The 26,250-nt window shown below is 37.8% G+C and overlaps 1 protein-coding gene across 1 annotated transcript; it reads left to right on the top strand.

Moving 5' to 3' along the window:
* Positions 1 to 4,461: 4,461 nt before the first annotated feature.
* LOC139740201 (choline/ethanolaminephosphotransferase 1-like) lies at positions 4,462 to 25,186 on the top strand. Its single transcript, XM_071650785.1, has 4 exons — positions 4,462 to 4,592; positions 7,597 to 7,840; positions 21,419 to 21,566; positions 24,736 to 25,186. Exons 1-4 carry the CDS (start codon positions 4,546 to 4,548, stop codon positions 24,879 to 24,881), a joined length of 585 nt encoding a protein of 194 aa, XP_071506886.1. The 5' UTR covers positions 4,462 to 4,545; the 3' UTR covers positions 24,882 to 25,186.
* The last annotated feature ends 1,064 nt before the right edge of the window (positions 25,187 to 26,250 follow it).

Below are 26,250 nucleotides of genomic sequence, written 5' to 3'. Positions count from 1 at the left end.
GTGGAAAGAATCACTGAAATCACAACATAAATAAATAGAGGGCGTTTTTTAAAAAGTTCACGTCTTTTGTCAGAAACGTGATGTCGGTCAATATCAAGATGAGGTCATTGGGTTAGTCATGACGTCACAACTCATAGAATATAATATCATGGAAATCTTTATCAAATTTCGTTTGTTCAAAAAACACAAACATTCTCAAATGAACATGTCTTCACAATGAATCATTACCTCTACCAAGAAATATGTGTTTTACCATCATTTTACATTAATTTTGTTTGTAGCAGCAAGTTATTCAAAACCACTGAGAACAGATATAACATGGTCAGAAAATAGCCACAAGGGACTCCCAAACCCAATGAATGTTTTGTTGGTTGTAATCTAGGAATTTTGCATTATTTAGCAGGTTAGTTTATAATGATTATGTATACTTTTTTCTCTATACAACCATTTTTTTTCTTTTGCCTCATCTGAGGATTTATTCAGGATTCCATTCAAAATACACAATCAAAATAATATTATCGTAACGATGTCACATAAAAGTGATGCAAGCACAATCGTGCATTAGAGGTTCAACAATTCGTTTGGTAACAATTGTTCATTTCTCCGTAGTGTTCTTCTATGTTTCATACAACATTGTATTTCTATTCTCGTTCTAATTTCTCTCATAAACACATGCTTTAAAGAACAACTTCTTTTATTATTACTGGTTTCATTCCATTTCAAAATAAGCTTATAAATACTCCAAAATGCTATTGTCAAAAACAAACTATACTGACTCTTGCACTCTATTTTCAGCAAATGTGAAACGTTGATATTTGTTACTGTTGCATGGTATACATCTTGTAACAAACTCCTTACGTATATAAAAGAAAATTTTCATTAAGTTTGCATTCAATGAAAGCATGAACAATGTCCTCTTTATACGTTGCAGTTCGGGCACAAATCCTCATGACTTAAACCCCATTTTAATAGATTACTTCTCACTGGCAATAAATAATACAAAAATTTCAAATTAGGTTCTCGTAATTTGTTTTCTTTTATATATTCTAAATTATATCTGAATACACTGGCCCAATCAGCTTGGAAGTGAAACTTGTTCTCCCAATATAAGGAACATGTATTGGTTAACAAGTTTTTTGAAGGTATCAAATTATACAAAGCCTTGCTGCTTAGATCCATAATGAAGACTACTTTTTTGAAACACACACACACTTGGTATACACAATACTTTTTCTTTTCTGATATAACTATCAAACATTTCCTTATGTATCATGTTAAACCATACTAATGGTATTGCCTTTTAATAATGTTGCATAATCAAAAATTGCAGTACATTTTCTTCTTTTGAAATTAATTTCTGACATAATGTATGCAAAAGACCGGAAACCATGTATTGTTACTAAATCTCCAAAATAGAGTATGCCACTTTCATACCAATTTTTACAAATGCTTGTCAAACAATATAAGTTTGTTATGCCAAACAATCTGATTTAAAACATCAGTTGACCCACTGTTTACACTGTCGATATCTTTCACTGTAGTACAATATCGTATTTGTTCCCATGCCTGTAAAATTTCTTTACAAAACTTTGGAACTTTCTTATCAATATCATTAATAATACTCATGTTGTAGTTACAATTCAGCAGCAAAATAATATCCCCTAGCAAATCAAACCAATAAGAACACATTTTTTCCCATTATCTCTTGAGTCATTAAGAAAACGACCAAGCCATTTCAACCGAAAACTTAGCAATTGATTTTGTTATATCCACCATCTTTATTCCTCCTTTGCTGAAATCTTCTGATTATGTATACTTATATACTTCGCGTCGCATCATTCACTGGAAGCCACCCATTCGTTTTCAGGGGACATCTCATGAAGCGTTTTGTCAGATGTTTTATCTGACAATTTGTTAAAAGCTACCGAAATCAGTGCATCTGATTGGCTGAGAGCAAATTTGTCCGACAAAGTTGTCGGACAAAATGCCTCATGAAATGCCCCCAGGACCACCGTATTAATTTACAGTTTTCTTCATAGGTTATTAAATTTTCTCGGGCCCGTTTTGTCTTTCTCCCACAGGAACCTTCTCCGGATTTAATTGTCATTAGTTTTCCTCTCCACATTTTTTTTTTCTCTCCTCTGCAGCATTATTTTATTTCTGGGATCCACCCAAGCCCCCTCTCCTTTGCTTTCTTGACTTTCATTCCCTTTTTTCTTCTTCTTCTTCTGAATTCTTCTCTTTGTTTTTCCTCCCCCACCGCCCCCTCTCTCCCCCTCTCTCTCCCCCCTCTCTCCCTTCTCTCAACATAGTCTAATCTCTCCTCGACTTACCTTTCCTTCGCTTGATTATTCATCCTTTCTCCATTGATTCTGCATTCCATAGTCCACCTTGTTCGCCGACTTTGTTCTTCTCTTGGTTTCATGAATCCTCACTTCTCTCTCTTATCTCCATGATTTTCCAATCTTCAACTCCCCCTTCTTCCTCTTCCCTTCTATTTCATCTTTCTCCTCCTAACGATGTCCGAACATCTTACTTGATTCTCACTCTATTCTTCCTTACCGTCTCCACTAGTGCAGTTCTTCAACTTCCAGCCCAGTACTGTCCCCCACTCTTCACTTTTTGCCCTCCTTTCAAGCCCCACATGCACCTGTCGCTTCCCTTTTCAATTCTCATATTTCTAAGCTCTTCTTCTGCCAAGCAACGATCCGGTTATAGGACTACATACACAATGGTGTCACCGCAAACCTTTCTCCCTCATTCATTAAAAGCTCCTCCTTCATTATACCGAAATGATGCCAGTTAGGATCGTACCGGTTTTCAATATTTTTTGTTGTTGAAACAACAATAACAGTAATGACAACAACAATAACAACAGCATGATAATCTAATAGGGCCGATAATTGTCATATACAAGGAGGGGGGGGGGAGGGAGAAAAGAAAACGTTGAATAAGAAGAAGAAATAAGATATCTAGTGTATAGGCCTAATGGAAGAGAAGAAGCAGAAGCCGTATCGTATTACATGTATCTTTCTTGCGACTCACCTCCCTGCTTTCAGTTGCCTGAAGTATACACTGTATGTTTATCTTTGAACATACTAAGGAATTTCTGCTCACGCTTCACTATCAAAGTATCTATGTGATATCATATCTATGTGACATCTATATGATATTATATGAAATCGCAGGTGCTAGACGAGGTCGCATATAGTGAATACGGCCTTGCAAAAGCCAAAAATGTTTGAAGGGGGAGGGATATAGTTTTGATTATGACATGGGGATTCGGGTTTTTACTTTATTGCGAGATATTAGAAACCACTTTAAAGAACATACAATTCTGAGAGGAATTAAAAGTTTATTTGAAAAAAAGAAGGTTTTGAAATGGCCGAGATATCCAAAAATAAAGTAAAACAACATGGGCCTAATAAAAGGTGGGTCCCACATTTTATTTATTTTTTTGGGAGGACCACTTTGTTTTACTATGTTTTTGGATATATCGGTCACTGCGATTTTCATCGAATAAACTTTTGATTCCTCTTTGAATTGTCTATGCTCATTAATATTTCATATAAGCGATTTCTGATTATCTCGCAAAAACTTAAAACCTGAATTCCAATCTCAACCAAAACTATACATCCCTTTAATAGATTCATACTGAAAATGGGTCAGTTTGAGTTTGGTACGTACTATCATCGAACTTTAATACTACATCCAGTTTCAGCCAATCAGAATCCAGTAGTATTCATCAGAGGGCTATATCATAGGGGGGTGTTTCATCAACGAGTTCGTCGGAGGTTTTCACCGACAAATTTGCTATCAGCCAATCAGACGCAAGGATTTCAGTAGCTTTTAACAGTTGTCGGTGTAAATCACCGACAAAAAGTTTCATGAAACACCCCCCAGAAGAGATAAAGCCAATAGACTTCCAAATGAGTCGGTGAGCGAAGTCACGGCGCGGAACGGGGGCAGTGGCTGGTCAGATAAGGTCAATTTTGATAGGTCGTTGTGTATTGTGCTTGGTGCCTATTTATTTTCTCCGTCTAGACTTTCATGGACCTCCTCTAGCTTCGGGAGCTATCAGTAGCTCAAATTACTAGTACTGTAGTTGAGCGCGAGAGCGCAACGAGCGTGTGTACATTGTAATAAACGTACCCGGTACCCGGCCGGCCGTACAATTGTACTGTATCGTTGGATTAGCTAGCCGCTCCATATTGCACTTATGAGCTAGAACCGCGATCATCAGTCAGCAAATCTTCGTCTCTAGACGCTACGCACTACAGAGCTTCTATGACTAGACTGTTTCCAAACAAGTACGGACCAGCCAAGACACAGTAGATCAACAATCCTTACTAATTTTGTGCAATAGATATGAAATGAACCAGTGAATAAATTGTACGCCTGTCATACTGCGTTGAGTCGTTCGCCAACCATCGAACCCCACCACTCCCACCAGCACCAGCCAGCCAGCTCATCTTGCGGAGGCAGATCGAAGGAATCTCGCTACGCTTCGATCGAAAGAGTGGGATCCCGCAGGCATCCTGAGCCATGGCTGTGAATTCAGTTGGAGGAGCAAAGGATGAACGCAGAGGCAGGTAATGAATAAAGCCGCGTCCGTTTGAGCATCTCAGGCTGCGGTAGAAGGGGGAGGGGTCACAATAATCGATTTTTGCCCTGGACAATTTGCACTTAGTCAATGTATGCCCCACCCCCTCTGTGAAGACCAATGCAATTTAGACTAGAATTCTAGTTCGAAGTTACTTGTTACTTGTTGATCCCAAAACTGCAGCTCCGTTGAAGCTATACCGGGATGAACAATCCTTGCTGTGTGTCAACAAGGGTGCAGAGGTGCCATAATCGTAACCCACATATTCAGGTTAATGTAGAGCTTCTAATCGTTAGGCCTAGGCTATATGCTATCAATACCATTGTAAGGTAGGTCCTACATCTGTTCCTATGGTAACCTTGGGTACCCATCAACTTACTATTGATTTTCATTTAACTTATTTTCTAATTAGATCATTCCTGTACTGTAGTACATCTAACAATATTTTTTAGTTATTTACCACTGCCACTGGCACTGCTGATTACCACAGATACCCCTCGGCTCACCCTCACAGCTGGCTATAGAAACCTATATGTCTGTATCTAACCCCGGGGCGCTCCTTGTAACACAGTAATAAATTCGGGCTGGTCGCAGTCAGTCTGTATCCTATTCCATGAATCAGGATAATTTTGTGAATCCAAGATAGAATATTAAAGGACAAGTCCACCTTCATATACATAAAGGATTGAGAGAATGCAGCAATGTTAGTAGAACACATCAGTGAAAGTTTGAGGAAAATTGGACAATCTGTTCAAAAGTTACGAATATTTGAAGTATCTGCGCAGTCACTGCTGGAAGAGAAGACTACTACATGTACAGTGTATGATGTCACATGTGTACTATATAAGGAAAATAAAAAGAGAATTTCACAAAACTTTACTTTTTGAATAAAGTGCACATTTCTTCGACTTGCTACTGACGTATGTTAAGGGTAATATTATTCCCCCTGCCTTCTGAAAGAGAGAAGTCGAGTGTTCTTTTGTTATGCGAGAAAAATGGAAATATGTTGAATTTTCTTTATTCTTTCTTTATATCGTTGTACTCATGTGACATCACAAGCTAGTGTAGTCTTTTCATCCAGCCATGACTGAGCAGAAACTTCAAAGATTCATAACTTTTTAACGAATTGTCCGATTTTGCTCAAACTCTCACTGATGTGTTCTACTAATATTGCTGCATTCACTCAACCCACATGTCTATGAAGGTGAACTTGTCCTTTAAATAATTGATCGCATGGACAACCAAGTGATAGATCAAGGGAAACTTGGCAAATATTTGAAAGAGAATGAGACCCAATGAGATCTATTATATGTGAATTGAGTGAATATATTTCCATTATGCTAGCAGAATGAAAAAGTACCTGACTTGCCTAGATTTCAAAAAACAGGGGGATATGTTCCCCTTAACATATACGATGTCAGTATCCAGAATAGGGCATGTAGATCTATACTTTTCATTAAAGGGATAGTACAGTATTGGTGGAGATGAGAATTGGGCTTTTAACTTTTTGTGAGATAACAAGAAAATACTTGTGATGTAGTACAGAGCATACCATTTTAAGAGGAATTCAAAGTTTATTTGATGAAAATCGGGTTTGGAATGACTGAAACAGCCAAAATCAAAGTAAAACAAAGCATTCGTAATAAAGTGTGGGTCCCACACTTTATTAGAATTGCTTTTTTTTTGGATATCTCAGCCATTTCAAAACCAATTTTCATCAAATAAACGTTGAATTCCTCATAGAACTACATTCTCTCCCATATTTCATAAAAGGTTTCTCATTATTCACCAAAAAATGTTAGAAACCCAAAATTAGGTCTCAACCAAAACTGTATAATCCCTTTAAAGAAAATTATTGAATTCTCTTGATATCTGTTTTTGCATTATTATTCATGCGTGACATCACAACCTGTTATGGTTTTCTCATCCAGTGATGATGGCATGGAAACTTTTGAAAAATTAAAAATTTTGACTCCACTTTAAAGAATCTAGAAACTTTTGAAAGGATTGTCCACTTTTTCTTTCAAACTGTACTAAAATAACTGGTGCATGTACATCTGTATTCTAATGATGCTGCATGCATTCGTTCAATCCAGATACATACCATATATGGATTTCATTCTTCTTTAATGTCAGTTTGAATGTCAAATGTGAAGGGGCATTCTGAAACTTTATTTTCAAATAGTCGAAGTGGATGCATGATAAATCTTCATGTGAAGGTCGCTTAGCTGTACTAAGCCGTCCCGCATCACGAAGATGAAGACGATGTGATGGTTAAATGCAAAAGAGCAACGAGATGACACGGCAAAGTTTGTGTTACCAATGAAACATGATATTTGAAGCTCTTCCCAAAATTTATATCAAATAGTGGTTATTGCAAATGTTGCCACATTCACATTATCAAGCTGAATGATGCAAGGTCCCCATCAAAATCTATATTAGATCACTAACCAATGTTTTGAACATTGGTAAAACTTAAAGCAAAGAATATCTCTTCACAAATTTGCATAATCTACTAGATGACTGATTGCTACATATTGCTACACAAACTGAAATATGATTTTTGAAATTGTTTTTGATGTTTAATGATTTTTTTCATGTACTTTGTTCTGTTATATTAATTGTTATGAAAATTAATAACTTATTTTTCAAGGAAAATTTGGTTTGTAATCAAAACATTTTCAATCTGTTCAGGTATGAGTTTCAATAGCATGAATAGTTAAATGTAGTAGCTCATGTATTCACTGTTGGTAGAATTCAAGTCATGATCTTTTTAACAGACAGGATCTGCTAAAATAATTTTGATTTAATGATGTAATCAAGCGATTTTACTCAAATAATCCAAGCTTATCTATAAAAACAGCAACATTTTGTGTTTAATTTTGCAAAATAGAACTTCTGCACTTTTACCCTGTATCATTTCTTCAGAATCATCTGAAAGGTATCTCCATCAAATGTAAATCAGGAATGATTTTTTTTTTCGCATCCTCCAGCTTTCTGTATCGATGTCTCACGTTTGACAAGATGACCGAGGGGGAGGTGGCAGGAGTCCGCTATCACAGTTACCACGTACGTGGCTCCACCCTCCTGCATCCAATGATGAATCTCTTTTGGGAGTGGTTGGTGACCAAAGTGCCCCACTGGCTGTCCAGCAACCTGCTGACCAGTGCTGGACTGGTGCTAAATATTGTGACCGGTCTGCTGTTTGTCCACTACTGCCCGACAGCCACTGAAGAGGTAAGGCACAATTAAATGCATCTGGACGCATTGTACTACCTGGGCCCTGTTTTATGAAGAGTTATAATTGATTATATACATATGTAGTTCATTTCTATGGTAAGTCTATGGCAGCCTGTGTGGTAAGGAAATTTATAATCGATTATACCGTATCTTTCGATAAAGCGGGGCCCAGGTACGCTACATACAATGTATTCATGGGTACAAGGATTAGAAATACCTTGGTATGAGGACTTAAAATCCCCTACTCAATTTAAGAAAGAAATGAAGTGAAAACAAACAAACAAACAAAACAAACAAAACCAAATGTTCTGTAAAGATATGGGTGTAGCCAGTGTAGAAAGTCCCAATGTTTTGTGCTTAAAATAGCTAAATGATCAACTTATTTGAACGTGGCAACACCCCCCTCCAAAAAAAAATAAAAATAAAAAATATATATATAAAATATGGTATATATATGTGCACTGGGCACAACTAAACAATGATAGGTTCTGAAGATTGTTCACTTACTTCATTTCATGAATATCCTCTGCTTCCTGTTTATTTTCCCTGACCCTTTTTATGCCTCCGCCATGAAGTGTCACGGGAGGCATTGTGTTTTCAGGTTGTCTGTCCTTCTGTCTGTCCATCCTTCCGTCCGTAATCAGTTTTGTGGACAGCAAAACTAAAAAGCTGTTTGAGGTATCCTAATGAAAATTTGTATGTATATACATGAGTGGGTGAAGTTGTGCCTATCAACTTTTGGGTGCACATGATCAAGGTCAAAGGTCAAAGGTTAAGGTCAAAAGTTCAACATTTTATAATTTCCCTTATATCTATGCAATGCCTTGAGGTATTTTCTTGAAACTTAGTGTACAGTATACATGTACTACCCAGTAAAGATTCTCTAGAGAAAGTTTCGGGCCATGAGGTCAAAGGTCTCCATATCACGGAAATGGTCCAAGGTATCTTCTTGAAACTTAGTAAATATGCGTTTTAAATACTGACAGGCAGTGATTGTCTTGGGATTTTGGGGTCATGGGGTTAACGGTCAGGGAAAGGTCAAGGTCAACTCCTCAAAATTTCACTATTTCCCTCATATCTATGCAATGCCTGCAGGATTTTTTCTTGAAACTTTAATAGTGTATACACGTGTTGCCCAATAGAGATTCTGTGGGAAATTTTCTGTCACTTAGAGAGCAAATGCTAAATTTCATTTCTTCTTCCTTATCTCAGAAGTGGCTCAAGGTATCATCATGAAACTTAGTACATTTTTGCATGTTCTGCTGGACCATGATTCTCTTGGGAATTTTAGGGTCATAGGGTCAAAGGTCAAGGGTCAAAGGCCCAGTTAAAATGGTAAGATTTTACGATGATGTAAACTTATTAAAGAAATTAAACTTTTTCTCCATATCTTGGAAATTACTCAATGCATAAACTTATAAAAGGGTCAAAAGTCCAGTAAAAATCCTCAAATCCCCAAATACCGACTCTCTTAGACAATATAGCCATTTGTCCAATGAAACCTAGTTCAAGGAAAGTGGACATTCAACACGTTTGTGACAAACATGTCATTTTAATATTTTGCCAATTATATGAAACTGTCATCACACATTGTCAAGACTTACCATAGACCTATTGGGAAAATCATGCATTGTATGGCGGAGGCATACCAGTCACTATAGCGACATTTCTAGTTTGAGTATTTTAGACTTTGTTGAAGCATGCCATGCTGCATGTTTGAATATTTGATAGGACTTTGGGCTTATTTTTTAAGTGTTTTCAATCAGGCTATCAATTGACTTTATTTTTTAAGTGTTAGTCATTGATTTCTATGTAATTTTTTTTTTGAAGATTATTTGTGAATGCTTTAATAGATTGGTATGATTTTGTTTCCTCGGATGCACATATTGTTCATGTCATCATGGATACAGCCAGGGCTGCACCTCTTTGTAGTTATAAGAGTTCAAAACTGTATCAGGGTCAAATCAATTGCAGATTGTGTGGGATGTGGGATATAGCAGAGCATCTGTTTCCCCGTCTGTTCATGACCTTATCTTAGTGAAACCATGATCTTGGACCTGATAAACTTATCTGTAATATGTCATCTAATAGTGAACTTTCATTTCAGTATTTTTGTTTTTATTTGTGTGTGTGTGTGTTAGTCTTTCTGTTGATAAAATTATTGGATGGCCTGCTCTTGCCTTAAATAGTTTTCTTCATTTTCATTCATTCATCCAAGCCATGGTGCGATATACATGTAATAGCATATATGAAACCTATAAACCTATCTGTTATACAAACCCTATTTTGTAACTTGTAAACCTTATGCCAGGGCTCAAGTGAGTGCCAATTGTGATTCTTTTTTTTTTTTTTTTTTGTCTGTCAACTGCTCAATATACTCCTCATAAATCATACAGTGCTTGCATAAGCTACATGGTAAGTACAGTTTCATACGAAAGATACATATTTCCTCCCAGTAAATCTCATGGTCTGATCTCACTGGTGGGGTGGTTCCGATAATAGTTCTGGTAGCCCAGAGTGAAATGGGTGGGTTGAGGTGGGGGGGGGGGGGGGGGGGGGGTGAGTGTGGTGGGAAGGGCTTCAAATGAGCTCAAGACTGTACATTCCATTTCATTGTATGATCTTCTCCCGACCCAGAAGAAGTATTGTGTACAACCAAGTTACAGTGCATTTACCCAGGGCTCGACACTAACGGTGGCGCGCTGGCCCGGGGCCACCAAAAACGCACGTCGGGCCACCAAAATTTCAGAAATGAAGAATTTGATGGCCTGATCGGGCCACCAAAAAAGGTCGGATGTTTGCCTTTGGGCCACCAAAAATAAAAGTTAGTGTGGAGCCCTGATTTACCTAATGTAGACCGATACACACTTCCATTGTACCAGGTGGTAAAGCACTTGCCCATAGCTAGGCAGTCATGACCTCAAAGCAATATACCCCAAAATGGTCATCAGCACTGACCACTTATCTTCTTTAGGTCAAGCTGGTCACTAACTCCTCTTATAATTTGTGTGTATACATTGTACATTCATTGTACCTAGGGGAAAGATCTTTTTTCTTTTTTTGAAGGCAAATCCTTCCAGATGGTGAAACTAATTATTAAGTAGAACCCTTGAATCATTTTCCTAAACATACTTTACAAGCTTAATCTTGTTACTGTTTATGATTTTTTTTTTTTTTTTTTTTTTTGGGGGGGGGGGGGATGCAAATTTTCTGCAGCCCTGAGAAGACTATACAGAGTTCACAATACTAGGAACATGCTTTTTTTTCTTTTTTTTTGTCTTGTCCATGTTATGTGGTTGGATGATTTAACCACAAATACCTGCAGGGAAGAAGTATTGAATGGAACTTTGATAATATTCTATTTGCCTTTTCATGCAGTGCTTTTGTGAATACTTTGAAGCAGTAATCAGAGCTATTTGAAAAGTAGCTCAGCAGATTCTTCACATCTGAGAGATTATGGATAATGAGAAAGTAATGGGGATTAAAGCTTCTTTATGTTGCAGTGAAAGAAGCATTTGAACGTAAAAGCAAGTTGGATTAAAGGGGCATAGTCCCGGTAGTGTAGATGGCGCTGTTGATGATACTGCCGATCACCGTTAGCATTGATACGAAGATTACCGAAGTAGAGCTGTCATCAAGAGGAAAGTGCGTAGGTGTTGCTAAGTAACGTTGCCTTTGTTGTCTTCTCTGCGCATCGCGCAGTCTGTAGTAATGCCTGGGTGCGTGCATATGTGCTTGTTATTATGACATCACAAAGGAAGTTTGCTAAAGCTGTCGGGATCATCCCCCTCAGCCGAATCATGAGCCGAACTGTGATCGGACCACTGACTACAGTGAATCGGACTTCTTCGGACTCGGGAAAGTGGGCCAAAGCGTAAGCGCCAAAGAGAAGTCGATAGCGTAGGTCTCTATAGGAAACTTGCGCCGTGCGCCCGCGTACGCATTTGACTAAAACACGGGGACCATGCACCTTTAAGTGAAAGGTATGCTGCTTTAGCCTTACAGTTGTTACGGTTTGACGTTTTAGGATTAGGGGTCATTCTAAACCACTGCCAACTGCGAACTTGTTTGTTCATTTTCCATCTGAGAAGATGGCTGGATAGCCCATATTCAGCTACATTAAGCTGGTCTTCCATGGGGTCCAGTTGGATTTGAGGTGGGACCACTTCACCGGGTTAAACACCCTACTCTTTATGATGAATAAATAAAGCGGGATCTTTTACATGCATGAGTTGTTACTCTCTCATACATGGGACCTCCATTTTATGTCCTATCCGAGGGACAGAGTGTTTTGCCTCTTGCTAGAGGGGACAGTATGCTTACACACAACATTGCTCAGTCCAGACTCGGGTTCGAACCTGGGCGGCGTGATCGTGAGGCAGACGCGCTACCAACTGAGCCAACTCACCGCCCTTACTTGTCATACACTATTTTCTCCAAAACAATATTGTGTCCGTGGTTACTCGACTGAACATCTGTGTCATGGAGAAGATTTTCTTGGCAAGCAAAAAAGGTTGTCCAATCTATCCAGCCCAGCAGTTACAACTCTTAACACAAAGTTGGACAGACTCAAGATTTGACTAATAATTTCTAGAAAATTGTCAACTTGCATTCATAAAATGGGCAACTGTGAATCTTACTATAAATTTTATATCGGAGAGATTTTCAATTCAAATTCATAAGGTCATTAAATCTGCATGAAATCAGAAAAAGTAACACAACATGTTATTTGAGATACAACCTGTAGAAGCATCGACTTAAGTCTTTTAAAGTGCAATATCAGTGACAGCCCAAATCAAAGACAAGTTCTTATTCTACCTGATGAAACATTGACAATGAATATAAAGCAAAAAGTACAAGATGCAGCAACACCCCCCCCCCCCCCAAAAAAAAAAAAAAAAAAAGTGGTTTCTAGGATGTGGGAGGTTTAGACCAGGTTCTCAAAAAAAATACCCAGGATGTGAAGGAGAATTTTTGTGAATCACTCATTACCAGCATTAGGATTTCATTTACTGTGAACTTGCTTGAGTCACTCTTGCAGTAGTCAAAAAAACAGAAAAAAGAAATGTTTAAGTTTAAGAAAAATTTTACCCTGCATGGATGAAGACATCATAATGTTTTACAGTGCATTTTTAGTATTGTGTTCTAAAATGCAAGTTGAAAGATTTTCTTTGGTCCCCTTGGATTGGATTTTATCGTAGAAAAAAAATGACTATATTAGTCTACATTATGATTATTAAACTGTATTCTTAGAGCTTCTGTATATTATCCTTCAAACGTTTTCATTCACTACTATTAACTGTTTTGATAAATTCTTCTCTAAACTGCCTTTACCTATGCTGTTATACATTTGTATGTCAGAAAGCATTTTTCCTGTGTCAATTTGCATGGAATGCCAGTTGCAATTTGCAAAAATTTCATGCTGCGAAAAAGGCTGTCGACTCCAGTTTGCAAAAAATTTCATGTTGCAAAATATTGCAGTACACTGTGAAATACCATGGTATAATAGGGTGGTAATTCACACTTTCTAGAAAATATCAAATTAGAGTGAATGATGTCACGAAATACCACCAGTTTTATGGCAGTGTTATTTTTTTTTCTCTCTCTCATGACCTGACACTTGACCTGTCTATTCCATGCATGATTTGTGCCTGAACATTTCTAGCCAGGAATACTAAGGTAATTTTGTTTTGTGAATGGTACAACTATTTGCCATGGTATTTCGACAATGAGAACAGCACCAACAAAGCGGGCATCTTTGAATGTTCTTTGCACTACAGATAAATGTTCATCATCATCATCATCACTATCATCAACAAATCACCATACTGAGGGTATTTGAAGAATTTCTAGTCTTTGGGCCACTCAAGCTTTTAGAAATAATTCAAAAATGTAATATTTTTATTTTATATGTCATGTTATGAACCATTTTGAAGAGGATTAATTTTTTTCACCAACAAGACTTCATTTTGATAAATTTCAGCTAATGTATTGCAATATCTTATGCCAAACATAAAATTTAATATTGAAAGATACCATATTTTGGGGGTTTTTTTAAATATGAAAAGTAATATATTTTCCTAAGTGTACTCTCAGGTTTTTCAAATGTTCCATCTAATTGTGTAGATTAGTATGTTCAGAAGCCAATTATGCAGTAAATTTCTAGGTATTTATCTCTTTTTTTATATTTGAGTGATTGTGAAGCATGTCTGTCGTCCATGTAATGCATCTATGATCATTTTTCTCCCGTACAGTACCTGGTGCAAAAAATGCATATATTTTGACATAATTTGTAAGTGTCAAATTTCATTTTTATCAGGAAAGCTCATTTTTTCTGTAGTACTTTGATTGAAATTAATGGATTTATATGTTCCAGGAAATATTGAGTTTTCGCCAAAATACCAGCTATTATCATCAAAATGGTACAAAATGTACCATTTTGGCCACTGAAGTGGCCCTGCTGCAGTTTATGGGTTAATGCCATAATTAATTCAAATATGAATACACCTGGTGATTATGGTGAGTTTTGTGATTTTTTTTTTTGTTTTTTTTTTTTGTATGTATGGATCTGTGACAGTGTTTCAATCTGAGAAGACTGTACATTGAAGCCAGCTGCCATTTAGTGTGCTTTAGCGTGCACAGACAGGGATAATGAGGAAGCGATGCAGATCTTGAATAGAAACCAAGGACATGAACAGTGTGAATATCACAATATTGACTGGCACATTGCCTGCTTGTTTTGCTGTCGTGAATAGGAGGTGCCTTAGTACAAATAATAATCATGGCCACTTCAATAATTGTGTGTCGAGTAGATTAGATGGTGTGTTATTCCAGTGATGTGAGTTTGCCATGATATGATATATCATGGCAAACAGAGACTTGTATTAAAAGACCATTGATTCCAATGTAGAAATACCTGAAGTGGAGGCACAGGTGTATGTGCATGCATAATCACGGACTCTCAAGTTTGAAATCCTTGATACTATATTTTTCCATCTTTGCTGAATTATTAAAGCTTTTTCTTTAATAGTACAGGTCATCATTGACAACCACAATATAATAAAAAATGTACTCTGATGTTTATCATGTTTGTGGTTTAAGAGTCATCCTAGGTTAGGAAGTTCACCTGATGATTCTCAGAGCTGATGGATAAAATATGTGCATATTCCATATGGGTATATCTATTAGAATGCAAGAAAAAATGCATTGAATTCCAACAAAAACATAGAAAGATTACAAAAAATCCTGTGTATTAGCATCTCCAAACCTGAAGAGTTCCAAACTTGTGTGTGTGTGTGTGTGTGTGTGTGTGTGTGTGTGTGTAACATCTAATTTCTTTCTTAATTTTTTTTCATATCTATTACAATGTACATTCTTCTGCTTCATGCAAAGAAATATGATACTGTGATGAAATTCCCCTTTAACCTACAATGTACACTGAACTAACTTTCACTGGAATGATAGTGGGACCTTCAGATGTACATTGTACAATGTAATTGTTGATACCAACACATGTTCAGCAAGTAAGAAAAGTTTGGAAATGTAAACACTTCATCACCAGCCAGAGATATGAATCATATTGAATCTTGCACACTGTGTAGTAGCCAGGATCCTGTACACTGTGCCCTGTCTTTTTTTCAGTGGTTTTATCTTAACCACTTCAGCAATTGCCTTGGGAGTTTTGATTTGCAAAATGTGCTGGCAAATTATATGGTATCCTAATATACAATTGTACAGTGTATTGTAATTCAATATGAGGTTGCTTCCTTCAAAAGTGAATGCTGTGAAAGAGATGAATGGTAAAATTTGGCTGTAGGTTTCTGTGTTATCAAAATGCCAGGTAAATTAGTTTAGCAGACTGGGCAATTGGTCCTGATATTATATCAAGCAGTGTGATAAGAGCAAGAAGTTGGGAATGAAGCCCCGGCCTGGGGAAGAGTGAATGCAACAATATTATCATTAGTAGAACACATCATGAAAATTTGGGGGGAAACCAAACAATCCATTCAAAAGTAATGAATTCTAAAAGGTGTTGATGCAGCCATAGCTGGATGAGAAGTTACTTTGACAGTAAGTTGTGATAATACACAAGAACAATAAGAGAATAAAAACAAAATTCAACAAAATTTCTACATCAAAATTTCATTTTTCTTTTAAATGAAAGGTACACATTTCCTTGACTTTTTACTGACTAAAAATGTGAAGGGTAATATTATTCCCCCTGCTTTCTGAAAGCAATAGGTCAAGTGCTTTTTCGTTGTGATGGAAAAATAAAGTGAATGAAGGATGAGCCAATGTTTTTTTTTTTCTTTTAATACATCTTTGCCAGTCCTGTGCACCCCTGCATGATATGGCAAACAACTTTATTATCTGTGGGATATCTACAATACAAAACTATGAACCATGGCAAAACAAGCTAGGAGAACTGCTATGCACTAGTTGCTGAGACAATGTTTGCACAAGGGTCTCTGCAAAGCATGTGACCTGAATATATAGGATGCATGTGCATAAAAAATTGAAATAGAGATTTAGATAGAACTGCATGTTTGTAAACATGTACATAACTTGTATTAAGCAGAGCGTATTATTTGATTTGTGTGGATCAATGTTGCTGTATGTGGTGGCAGAGACAATGTAGTATTTGTACAGACTGTTCGTGTGTGACTGAGTCATTGTACTATAGTCATTCAGTGTATGTGGCATGTACGGCCTTGAGGATTTTTCCATGGAAAGTTTCCTGTTCTCAATAACGTACATGTACATGCATTAATGCCATCAGCAAAATGAAGGACTTCACAGTTGAACAGATGATAAGAGAGTCACCTTGTCTCGTTCACGTGACTCATATTAAAGGGAAGGTGCAGTATTGGTGGAGATGAGAATTGGGCTTTTAACTTTTTTGCGAGATACCAAGAAAACACTTATGAAATAGTACAGAGCATACCATTTCAAGAGGAATTCAAAGTTTATTTGATGAAAATTGGGTTTGGAATGACTGACACATCCTAAAACAATGTAAAACAAAGCCATCGTGATAAAAGATGGGTCCCACACTTTATTAGAATCGCTCTGTTTTGGATATCTCAGCCATTTCAAAACCAATTTTCATCAAATAAACGTTGAATTCCTCATGGAATTACACTGTACATGGTCTTTCACGTCAACGTCATGTTACCATGTTCGTAAGGAAATGAACATTTTGTCGACGAAATTGACGAAATGACCGATTTCGTAATGAAATTGGCCATGTGAACATACAAAAGTACGGTCTTTGTCCATCAATGGTTTAAACCATGGTTTCAATTATACCACCTTCGTGAATTCGGGCCAATGAGGTAGGTCTGAGGCTTTGCTCCCCCACATGTTTGGGTGCAGAAACTGTTCGGCTCTCTCTCACAGTCTAATGAAGATGCTAAAATAATTATAGCTAGTACTGTATACGCTATAATTTTCGCGTACATACATTTTCGCGAATTGCCGCTGTCACACATTTTCGCGAGTGGTTAAATTCGCGATTAGGGGACCAGAGAAAATATGAAGTGGCAAAGAAAGTGTGAATTTTCAACTTACTAGCAAATAAGAATGATACTAGTTATACACTGCATGAAAAAAACTTACCAAACTCTGCGAACTAGTAAGTTAGAATTCAACATTTTTGAAGTGGTTAAGTCCATCGCGCTAGATTTCTGACGAGTGGTCCCCTTGCGATAATGGATTGGCTCTCTTCAGTATTCGCAAGTAGACGTGGACGTGCGTAAACAAGCTTAGCCAGTATGGTCTGTTCGGTAAACCGTGACATGGTATACTAGTACTGAAATGTTCGTATCATCAAGGCAAGGGATTCATTTTGGAAGGTAATATTTTCGCGTGATGTTAATTTCGCGAATAGCTCCCGACTCGCCAAATTTGCGAAAATAAAACCCACGCGAAATATATAGCGTATACAGTACTTGATTCTGAAAGAGGAACATACTGTGTAGACTGCATCAGTCTACTACATGACAGTAGAGCTACAGTGTAGGCCTACAAATGTGTACTTCAAATCAGACTATGTCATACAACGAAGTTATTACAGTCATGCTGATAGTGACAATTTTGACCATGAGAATAGTATTACAGTAATGATTAAAGGGATTGTGTAGTTGTGGTTGAGACCTAACTTCACGTTTCTAACATTTTTTTTTTTTTTTGTGAGATAATGAGAAACCTCTTAGAAAATATGAAAGAGAATGTAATTCCAAGATTGATTCAGCGTTTCTGTGATGAAAATTAGTTTTGAAATGGCTGTATAATATCCAAAATAGAGCAATCCTACATGTAGTAAAAGGTGGGATCCACCTTTTATTAGGATCGCTTTGTTTTACTTTGTTTTTGGATGTCTCAGCAATCCCGAAACCGATTTTCATCTAATAAAACTTTGAATTCCTCCTGGAATGGTTTGCTCTGTATTATTTTATAAATAGGTTTTGGTATTTCGCAAAAGGTTATATGAGCCCAATCCTAATCTCTACCAAAACTAGTATCATCCCTTTAACATCATAACAATGAGTACCGGTATAGCAATAATTGGAAGATGAATTATTACGTACAGTACTTTTCTTCACATGTAGTCCCTTTTTATAGCGTGTAAAAGCATCTATCATGATTGCAAGGGTAATGATGGTATCATTTGTTTAGCATGTAACAAAACAAAAACCATGAGGTATTTGGAGTCCCTTGGTGTCATTTGAAAATGGCCATCAAATTCCTGGCTAACCTTTGATTTGAAACATCAATAAACCAGTTTTCTTCTGTTATTAGTGGAAAAATGAGCAAAGAAAAACCATGTATCAAAACCTCATACAGGTAGCAGTTTGATAGAATGTCTACTGTAAAACGAGGAATGTTCGCATGCATTTTGATTTCGCGAATTTCGCGAGTGCCAAGATTCGCGAAATTAAAATGCATGCGAAAGTTATTGTTTACACTGTATGCATTGAGTGACAGTGGCAGTTAGAGAAAATTTCATGCTGCAAAAAAGGCCATTGGCTCCAATTCGTGAAAAATTCATGCCGCAAATATATCATGATTTTTATACAGTATCTTCAAGTCAGTTACATTTTACTCCATATTGATAATGCAATTAACCTTTGTAGTGTGCATGCTGCACATCCGTGCATGCATGAACTTACATGTAACATCATATTATCAAGCCAAAGAAGGGCTTTTTACACTTGTAAATTTTTGCTTAGCCCCGGACTATCGGTGGGGCTAAGGGGGGGCCTTAGCCCCACCGTTGGTACGGGACTATCCTTAGCCCACTTTCTGTTTACACTCGTTTTTGCCAAAGTGGGCTAGCCCCACCGATAGTACGGTACTATCTGGCCCTGCAAAATAGCAGGGGTTAGCACCGCAATTGCGGTGCTAGCACCGCAATTGCGGTGCCAAGCAAGTGAGTGTAAACAGAACGAAAAAATAATCCTGGGCTAAGCGACGGAGACGAAGTCCGACCCTCACTGACCAATCAGAAACGAGGCAATCAAGTGCTGCCGGTGCGTGCGTGTACGTGTACAGTACACAGCGTAATTATGAATATTCATGTGGTTTGGAAAGTCCGGGGCTAAGAAATACGAGTGTAAAAAGGTCAGTTTTCTCCTTAGCCCCGGACAAGAGATAGTACGGGACTAATTGGCCAGTGTAAAAAGCTGAAAAAATTGGTACGGGACTAACGATAGTCCTGGGTCAGAGAAAGTCCGGGGTTAAGAAACACAAGTGTAAAAAGCCCTTTCGTGTGCTCTTTGAACGTGATGGGTTGAATGGTCAAGTGAGCTAGAAAGTGGTAATGACTGGATGACGTCCTCATTAGTTACATTCAGACGACAAGCCTTAACCTCGAGGTTAGGAAACCTTGAGGTTAAGCTTGTAGTTAGGGGCCATGTAGACGCACTTGTGGTTAGCTAACCTCGAGGTTAGCTCGATGTTAAGAGCCACGAGATATCTTAGGGTTAGCGCTCTAACCATGAGCTGGGGGGGGGGGGGAGGGGGGGTCCCCACTCGTAGTTAAAGGGTGTGTACAGTTCTGGTCGAGGTGAGGATTTAGCTTTAAACATTTTGTGAGATATTCAGAAACCACTCTATGAGATGTCAAAGAGCATGCAATTCTAAGGGGTATCAAAAGTTTATTTGATGAAAATCGGTTTTGAAGTGGCTGAGATATCCAAAAACAAGGTGAAACAAAGAGATCCTAATAAAGTTGTGGCATGTCGCCTTTTATTATTAGCACTTTTTTGGATATCTCAGCCATTTGGAAACCAATTTTCATCAAATAAACATTGAATCCTTCTTGAAATCACATGCTCTTTTTTGTATTTCATAAGAGGTTTCTCATTATCTCACTTCAGAATGTAAAAAACATGAATCCCCACCTCAACCAGTACTGTACACCCCCTTTAAGCACCGTGTGGACACAAAAATCAACCACTCAAAGGGGCCTCAAGGTTAAGCTGCGTTGTGTGGACGCACACCAAAGTTAAGGGGCAAGAGCTTAAAGGAGACCTCCGGATGATTTTCAGATTTTTACATTTGAACAACTATAGATTAGTTTTACTGAGGACAGAATTTCAGAATTTGTGATAATTGGGATGAAGAATAAGAATATTTTCAAAATTTAGAAAAAATTGCACTGAACAAGGATGATGACATGGCAGAGTCACCATAAGAATGCATGAGTTGGGACTCAAGGAAGCAGAACAAAAGAAGAAGGCATGCATAGATTATACACAAGTGAACTCGCAAGCAAGCGGTATTGTAATGGAATTAATACATTGCTACATTTCTGAAATATGTGAACCTCCTATGTCATCATCCTTGTTCAGTGTAATTTGTTTACGATTTTTCAAAGTAATATTTCTCTGCTCAAGAACCACTATAGATTCCACAAATCTGTACATGGAGTAGTCGATTTATGAACTACATGATGTGAATTTATGAAAATCGTCTGGAATGTCCCTTTAACCTTGAGATTAGGGCTTATCGTCTGAATGTAATACTGTATACGCTATAATTTTCGCGTACATAAATTTTCGCGAATTGCCGCTGTCACACATTTTCGCGAGTGGTTAAATTCGCGATTGGGGGACCAGAGAAAATATGAAGTGGCAAAGAAAGTGTGAATTTTCAACTTACTAGCAAATAAGAATGATACTAGTGATACACTGCATGAAAAAAACTTACCAAACTCTGCGAACTAGTAAGTTAGAATTCAACATTTTTGAAGTGGTTAAGTCCATCGCGCTAGATTTCTGACGAGTGGTCCCCTTGCGATAATGGATTGGCTCTCTACAGTATTCGTTAGTAGACGTGGACGTGCGTAAACAAGCTCAGCCAGTATGGTCTGTTCGGTAAGCCGTGACGTGGTATACTAGTACTGAAATGTTCGTATCATCAAGGCAAGGGATTCATTTTGGAAGGTAATATTTTCGCGTGTTGTTAATTTCGCGAATAGCTCCCGACTCGCGAAATTCGCGAAAATAAAACCCCCGCGAAATATATAGCGTATACAGTATGTTGACTTGATTTCCTTTCCTCCCCATGCAGGCACCAGGCTGGCTCTACCTGTTTGCTTGTGTGTCAGCCTTTACCTACCAGACCTTAGACTGCATCGATGGCAAACATCAATTTCGAACTGGCTGTAACAACGACGTGGCTGAGATTTTCGACCACGGATTCGATGCTGTTTCCAACAGTAAGCTCACTACACCTTTTTATGTGTATATCAGTTTTAGAGAATATTCATTAAAGGTGCTTTTTACCATTGGGAGCAGTGATTTAAAAAATGCTCGAGATATCACATTTGATGCATATGTGTAGGTCAGTTGTATCACAAAACATCCTACCATATAAAGATTTTGCAATAAAGCCTAAAATATTTAAATATCACTACTTTTCTCAGTAAACCATAACTGTAGATGGTTTAGTCAAGAAACATTTTTATTATAGTTATTGTTCTCATATTATAAATTTAACAACGACTTAACACTGATTATACTGATTCAAGTTTTTACATTGGTTGTTTCTATCCCTAACTCACTTGTCAGAGCTATTTTGAAGCACTAAAGCTGGGTTTTTGTTTCATCTGCAAATGGTAAATAATGTCTTTAAGAATCCTTCAAATTTCCATTGTGTAGTTTCGTACCAAACTTAGCCTTCCCTTCCACAGGTTTCATCAAATTGTTCTAAATCTTATCTGAAGATGACGTTTCACTTTGGGAATGAAAGAAATGAAAAAGGAAGATACAGGTCACTCTAAATCTGAAATCAATGTGATCCATACCCTTTTTCCCCCTCATCTGTTTCTGATACAATAGATAGCAAATAGTGATTGATGAATTTGTGCTTCAAGATTTTTTCTTTAATGGAAACTGATCAACAAATTGCCCTTCATCCACATATAAAACAAACATTGATTTTTTTAGTCTTCTAGGAGTAGCCATGATGAGAAAAAAAAAGTTATGGGGGTACAAAAATTAATAGATCCCCCCCCCCCTTTTAGAGAACACTGGTTATGGGGACATATTCATGTCAATGGAGGGCAGTTTGTCAATCAATCTTTAGCAATAATTTGTGTTATACAGGTCTGTAAAATTGTGAACCTGTGTGCTTTGTCTGCTACTTGTCATGCATGCTGGAGCATACTTCTGATACAGTACTTTGCTGATCAATTTGAATGGGCATGTGGAAAATTTAATAGAGTTTTACCGACGGTATTAACCCGCGGTATTTACCCGTTGAGGACAGGCTGATTTACTTACAACACGCATTTCCCATTTATAGACATCTGCCCAAGTATACTTGGGACGCGTCCTCCATGAGTAGATCCCATTGTGTCAATATGGCCTTCTTGTTGGACTGATGCACATCAATTGCTACAACTGAGTGGGCTAGCTATATAACTACAATGTAGGTCAAGTTTGGTAGGTTTTACTGAAAAGGCCTACTGATGGAAAAGTACCGGTAGGGCAAGTTTCTCTAACTGCATATGGGCAGGCTAGAGTGGGCTTGCTACTTCGTCCGTAACCAGGTCAAGTTTGAATTGGTATGACATCCCTAGGCTATACTGAATTCTGATGGAAAATCTGGACAACTAATTTACTCTAAGTACCTTTGGGCATCCTAATACAGTATATGCATATTTTGGGTTATAGCATATATTTTCCCCCTCCCCCCCCCCCCCCCCCCCCCCCATAGAATTTATTCACTTCCATTCAAATAATACTAAAAACAGCAATTCAATTCAGTATTACTTTACAACGTAAAATTTCAGCACTTTGAAGTAGAAACTAGAAAAGCGCTTGGAGAGCACAGACCTCCACCAAGCCAGCAACTCATTTCCACCTTTACACGCATGCAATTCCCAAAATAAAAGCATTTTGTTTACATCATTGCACGGCACCTTGCCCGAGCAGAACAGGCACTTTAATAGTGCGTGTATGTAAACCTCCACCACTATACAGCTTGAACCCCAAGTTCATAGACCTTACATGCCAGTAGGGGAAGATAGAAAAATCCTTCAAAAATCCACAAAAATTTCGGGATCATTACCAAAATTGAATGAGGTGTTCCTTGTGTCAATGTCAACTTTTTATGCAAGTTTCATTTTTATCTATATTCAACTTTTTGAGTTATTTTGCAAACAGACAAATCATCGCCGATGATCACCTAACCTCCCCCTTCCTTGTTGGAGGTAATTAAGAAAGGCAATGATTGAAGATCACATTTCAATTTTCATCATAACAAGTAAAATGAAAACAAAATACAGTTAAATAAAAAAAAGTGGATGTTCTATCTGAAATGAACAACCCACCCCCTCCACTATCTCTCCTTGGCTGCCCTTCTTTAACCAAAACACTTCTACCACTGTCCAGAACAACAAAAACCCTCCATACTTACATCTGTCCTCCCCCTTTAAATCCAGCCTATTACCAAACGGACATCTGTTATTCCTCTCATCCCATATAATACCAGTATCTTTGTGAAAATGCTACCTGTATATCTGTCAAGTTAAAAGTTAATTGTGGTGATTAGGTGCTTTTGAATTTGCAGAAGGAGGCATCATAATCAATTGTACCATCACACAATCTCTATTTTTTTGATACATATATATATATATATATATATATATATATTTTTTTTTTTTTGCTTATTGAGTTTTTCATAACATCATGCTTAATATGTTAAAATATGATGTTATAACTCTTTGTAATTTTTAAATTAAAATTCTCAAATATCAAGATTATGGGGTAAAAATGACATCATTGAGCTGGCAGAACTACATAACTTGAGATATGTAGCAGGTAACTGTAATGATAGTTACGTAGTTTTGCCTGATCGTACTCCTTCATTGAGGTAGCTTGAGCGGCTGGCAGAACTACGTATCTCAAGTTCCGATCTGTATGCATGTGTCATATTTGTACACAATCTATGAGATTCTCATGATTAGGCAGCGAACTACGTATCTTACGAACTACGTATTTTACATTAACCCCCCATCCTGGTCCAGCAGCCCCCCACTAAAAAAAAAAAACATTCAGTGGCCCCCACCTCTGAAAAATGCTATCTGTGCATCCTGTTGTGGTGGTGAGTAGTAGATGCTTTTGTGTTAATTTAGAATTGCGAAGAGAGGCCTCTGAACCAAAGGCTCAATAGTCAAATTGTGCAAATTTTCATCTAGTGCCCTTCCTTCTCGTAGCAATTCCACGTTTGATTCCAGGGTTTTATTCCCTTTTTGCCTTTCTTGTCTTCGTCTCTGTGTGTCTTTTCTGTCTGTCTGTCTCTCCCCTCTGTCTGTCTGTCTGTATGTTTGTCTTCAATCCTTCTCTCCAATCCCTCTATGCCTGTGTTCAATCGTGTTCCAGGTCTCCTTGCCGTAGAGATGGCCTGCATGCTTCAGATCGGATCCCACCCCAACCTCGTCCTAGTCTTTGAACTGGCCACCGTCGTTCTGTTTTATGAAACCCAGTGGCTGAATTACATAACAGGATACATGAATTTTGGCAAGTAAGTACCGCTATACCATAACTCGGTCACTGATATCAGACCGTCTATATGTTTTGCATGTATGTCCACTTTGCTTGAGAGTGCTTTGTGAATAATAAGCTGAAAACATAGTCGAATGTTTGAAGAATCTTTTGCCATTGTTTGTGGCACATGTACTTTGTTGTGTTAAGAGCGTAAGCCCATCACATCCATATCAACCGGACACAAATTAATGAAGAGTCTGGTTTAGGAGTTTTTAGATTTGTTCAAGAGGAGCAAATGGTTTGACAAAAACAAAATGTGCCTATAGTTTTCTTTTGAGACGCCATGAAGGAGAAAAAAAAAACATAGCTGGTATAAAGCAAATTGAAGCCACCAGGCTTTGTGCAAAAGCAGTTCCATTGAATTAAAAACATGTAATTGTACAGAAAGATTTTACAGTACTCTCCGCATAATCGGGTGGGCTCGGGCAGAGCGTTTCTTTCCCGATTAAGCGGAGTACCCGATTAACAGAAGAACACGTCTCATTTACATTTGACACACACAATGTGTATGTATATATGCATTGTACACTGCACCGAACACCTACACTGTATGCTTAGCACGCGTGCTTGCAGAGCACATTATACATACCTTGCGGTTTGCTCAGTCAGGAGCATTAATTTACACTCTTTTTATGGACAAATATGTCTTCATAAAACTTTGTGATTTGACTAAGACTCCTCGCTAACGTGGAAAATTTGACATTCATGATTTCTCAAAGTGTTGTATCAGTGATAAAATGTGGGTAGAAAGTAGAGTAGAAGAAAATTATTAACCCATTAATGCGGAGAGGCAACCCGATTATCAGGTGATTTTGATGTGCGTTGGAACTGACTTTGACATTTCTACCCAATTAAACGGAGTACCCGTATAAGCGATACCCAATTACGCGGAGAGTACTGTATTATAAAAGTCAGGTTGACTTTATTAGTTTGAACGTTTGTACCGCTGTGAAGTGCACATTTCACATAGGCATATGCATGATAACAACAACTCGGTTTTCTCCCATATTGGAATGTGACAAGAATGTGACCAACTATCTTGAAAAGGACAATTCAGGACCATAAATGAATTGATTTAGAAAAAAAGGCAAACAATTTACAAGCAAATTTTTTTTTTCAACATGTGATCAAAGATAAGAAAGTTATGAAATGTTGAAGATTTGCTCATTTTTGCAAAACAGTTCTCAAACAGTTGTTATGAATATCCAAATGAGTGGGCTGATACAGACCCCGTTAACAGTGCGGGGCTGGGCCGAGCCGCGGCCGAGCCGCTGCCGAGCCCAGCCTCAATTGCGAGGCCAGGCCCCGCAATTTTGTCCGTTTACACTGCTGGGCTCGGCCGCGCTTTTG

This window comes from Diadema antillarum, unplaced genomic scaffold (assembly GCF_040938485.1).
Source record: "Diadema antillarum isolate AM-2024a unplaced genomic scaffold, OU_Dant_1.0 seq00000839_RagTag, whole genome shotgun sequence".
Taxonomy (NCBI): domain Eukaryota; kingdom Metazoa; phylum Echinodermata; class Echinoidea; order Diadematoida; family Diadematidae; genus Diadema; species Diadema antillarum.
The sequence above is the reverse complement of the archived record's forward strand: the minus strand, read 5'-3'. Positions and strand labels throughout refer to the sequence as shown.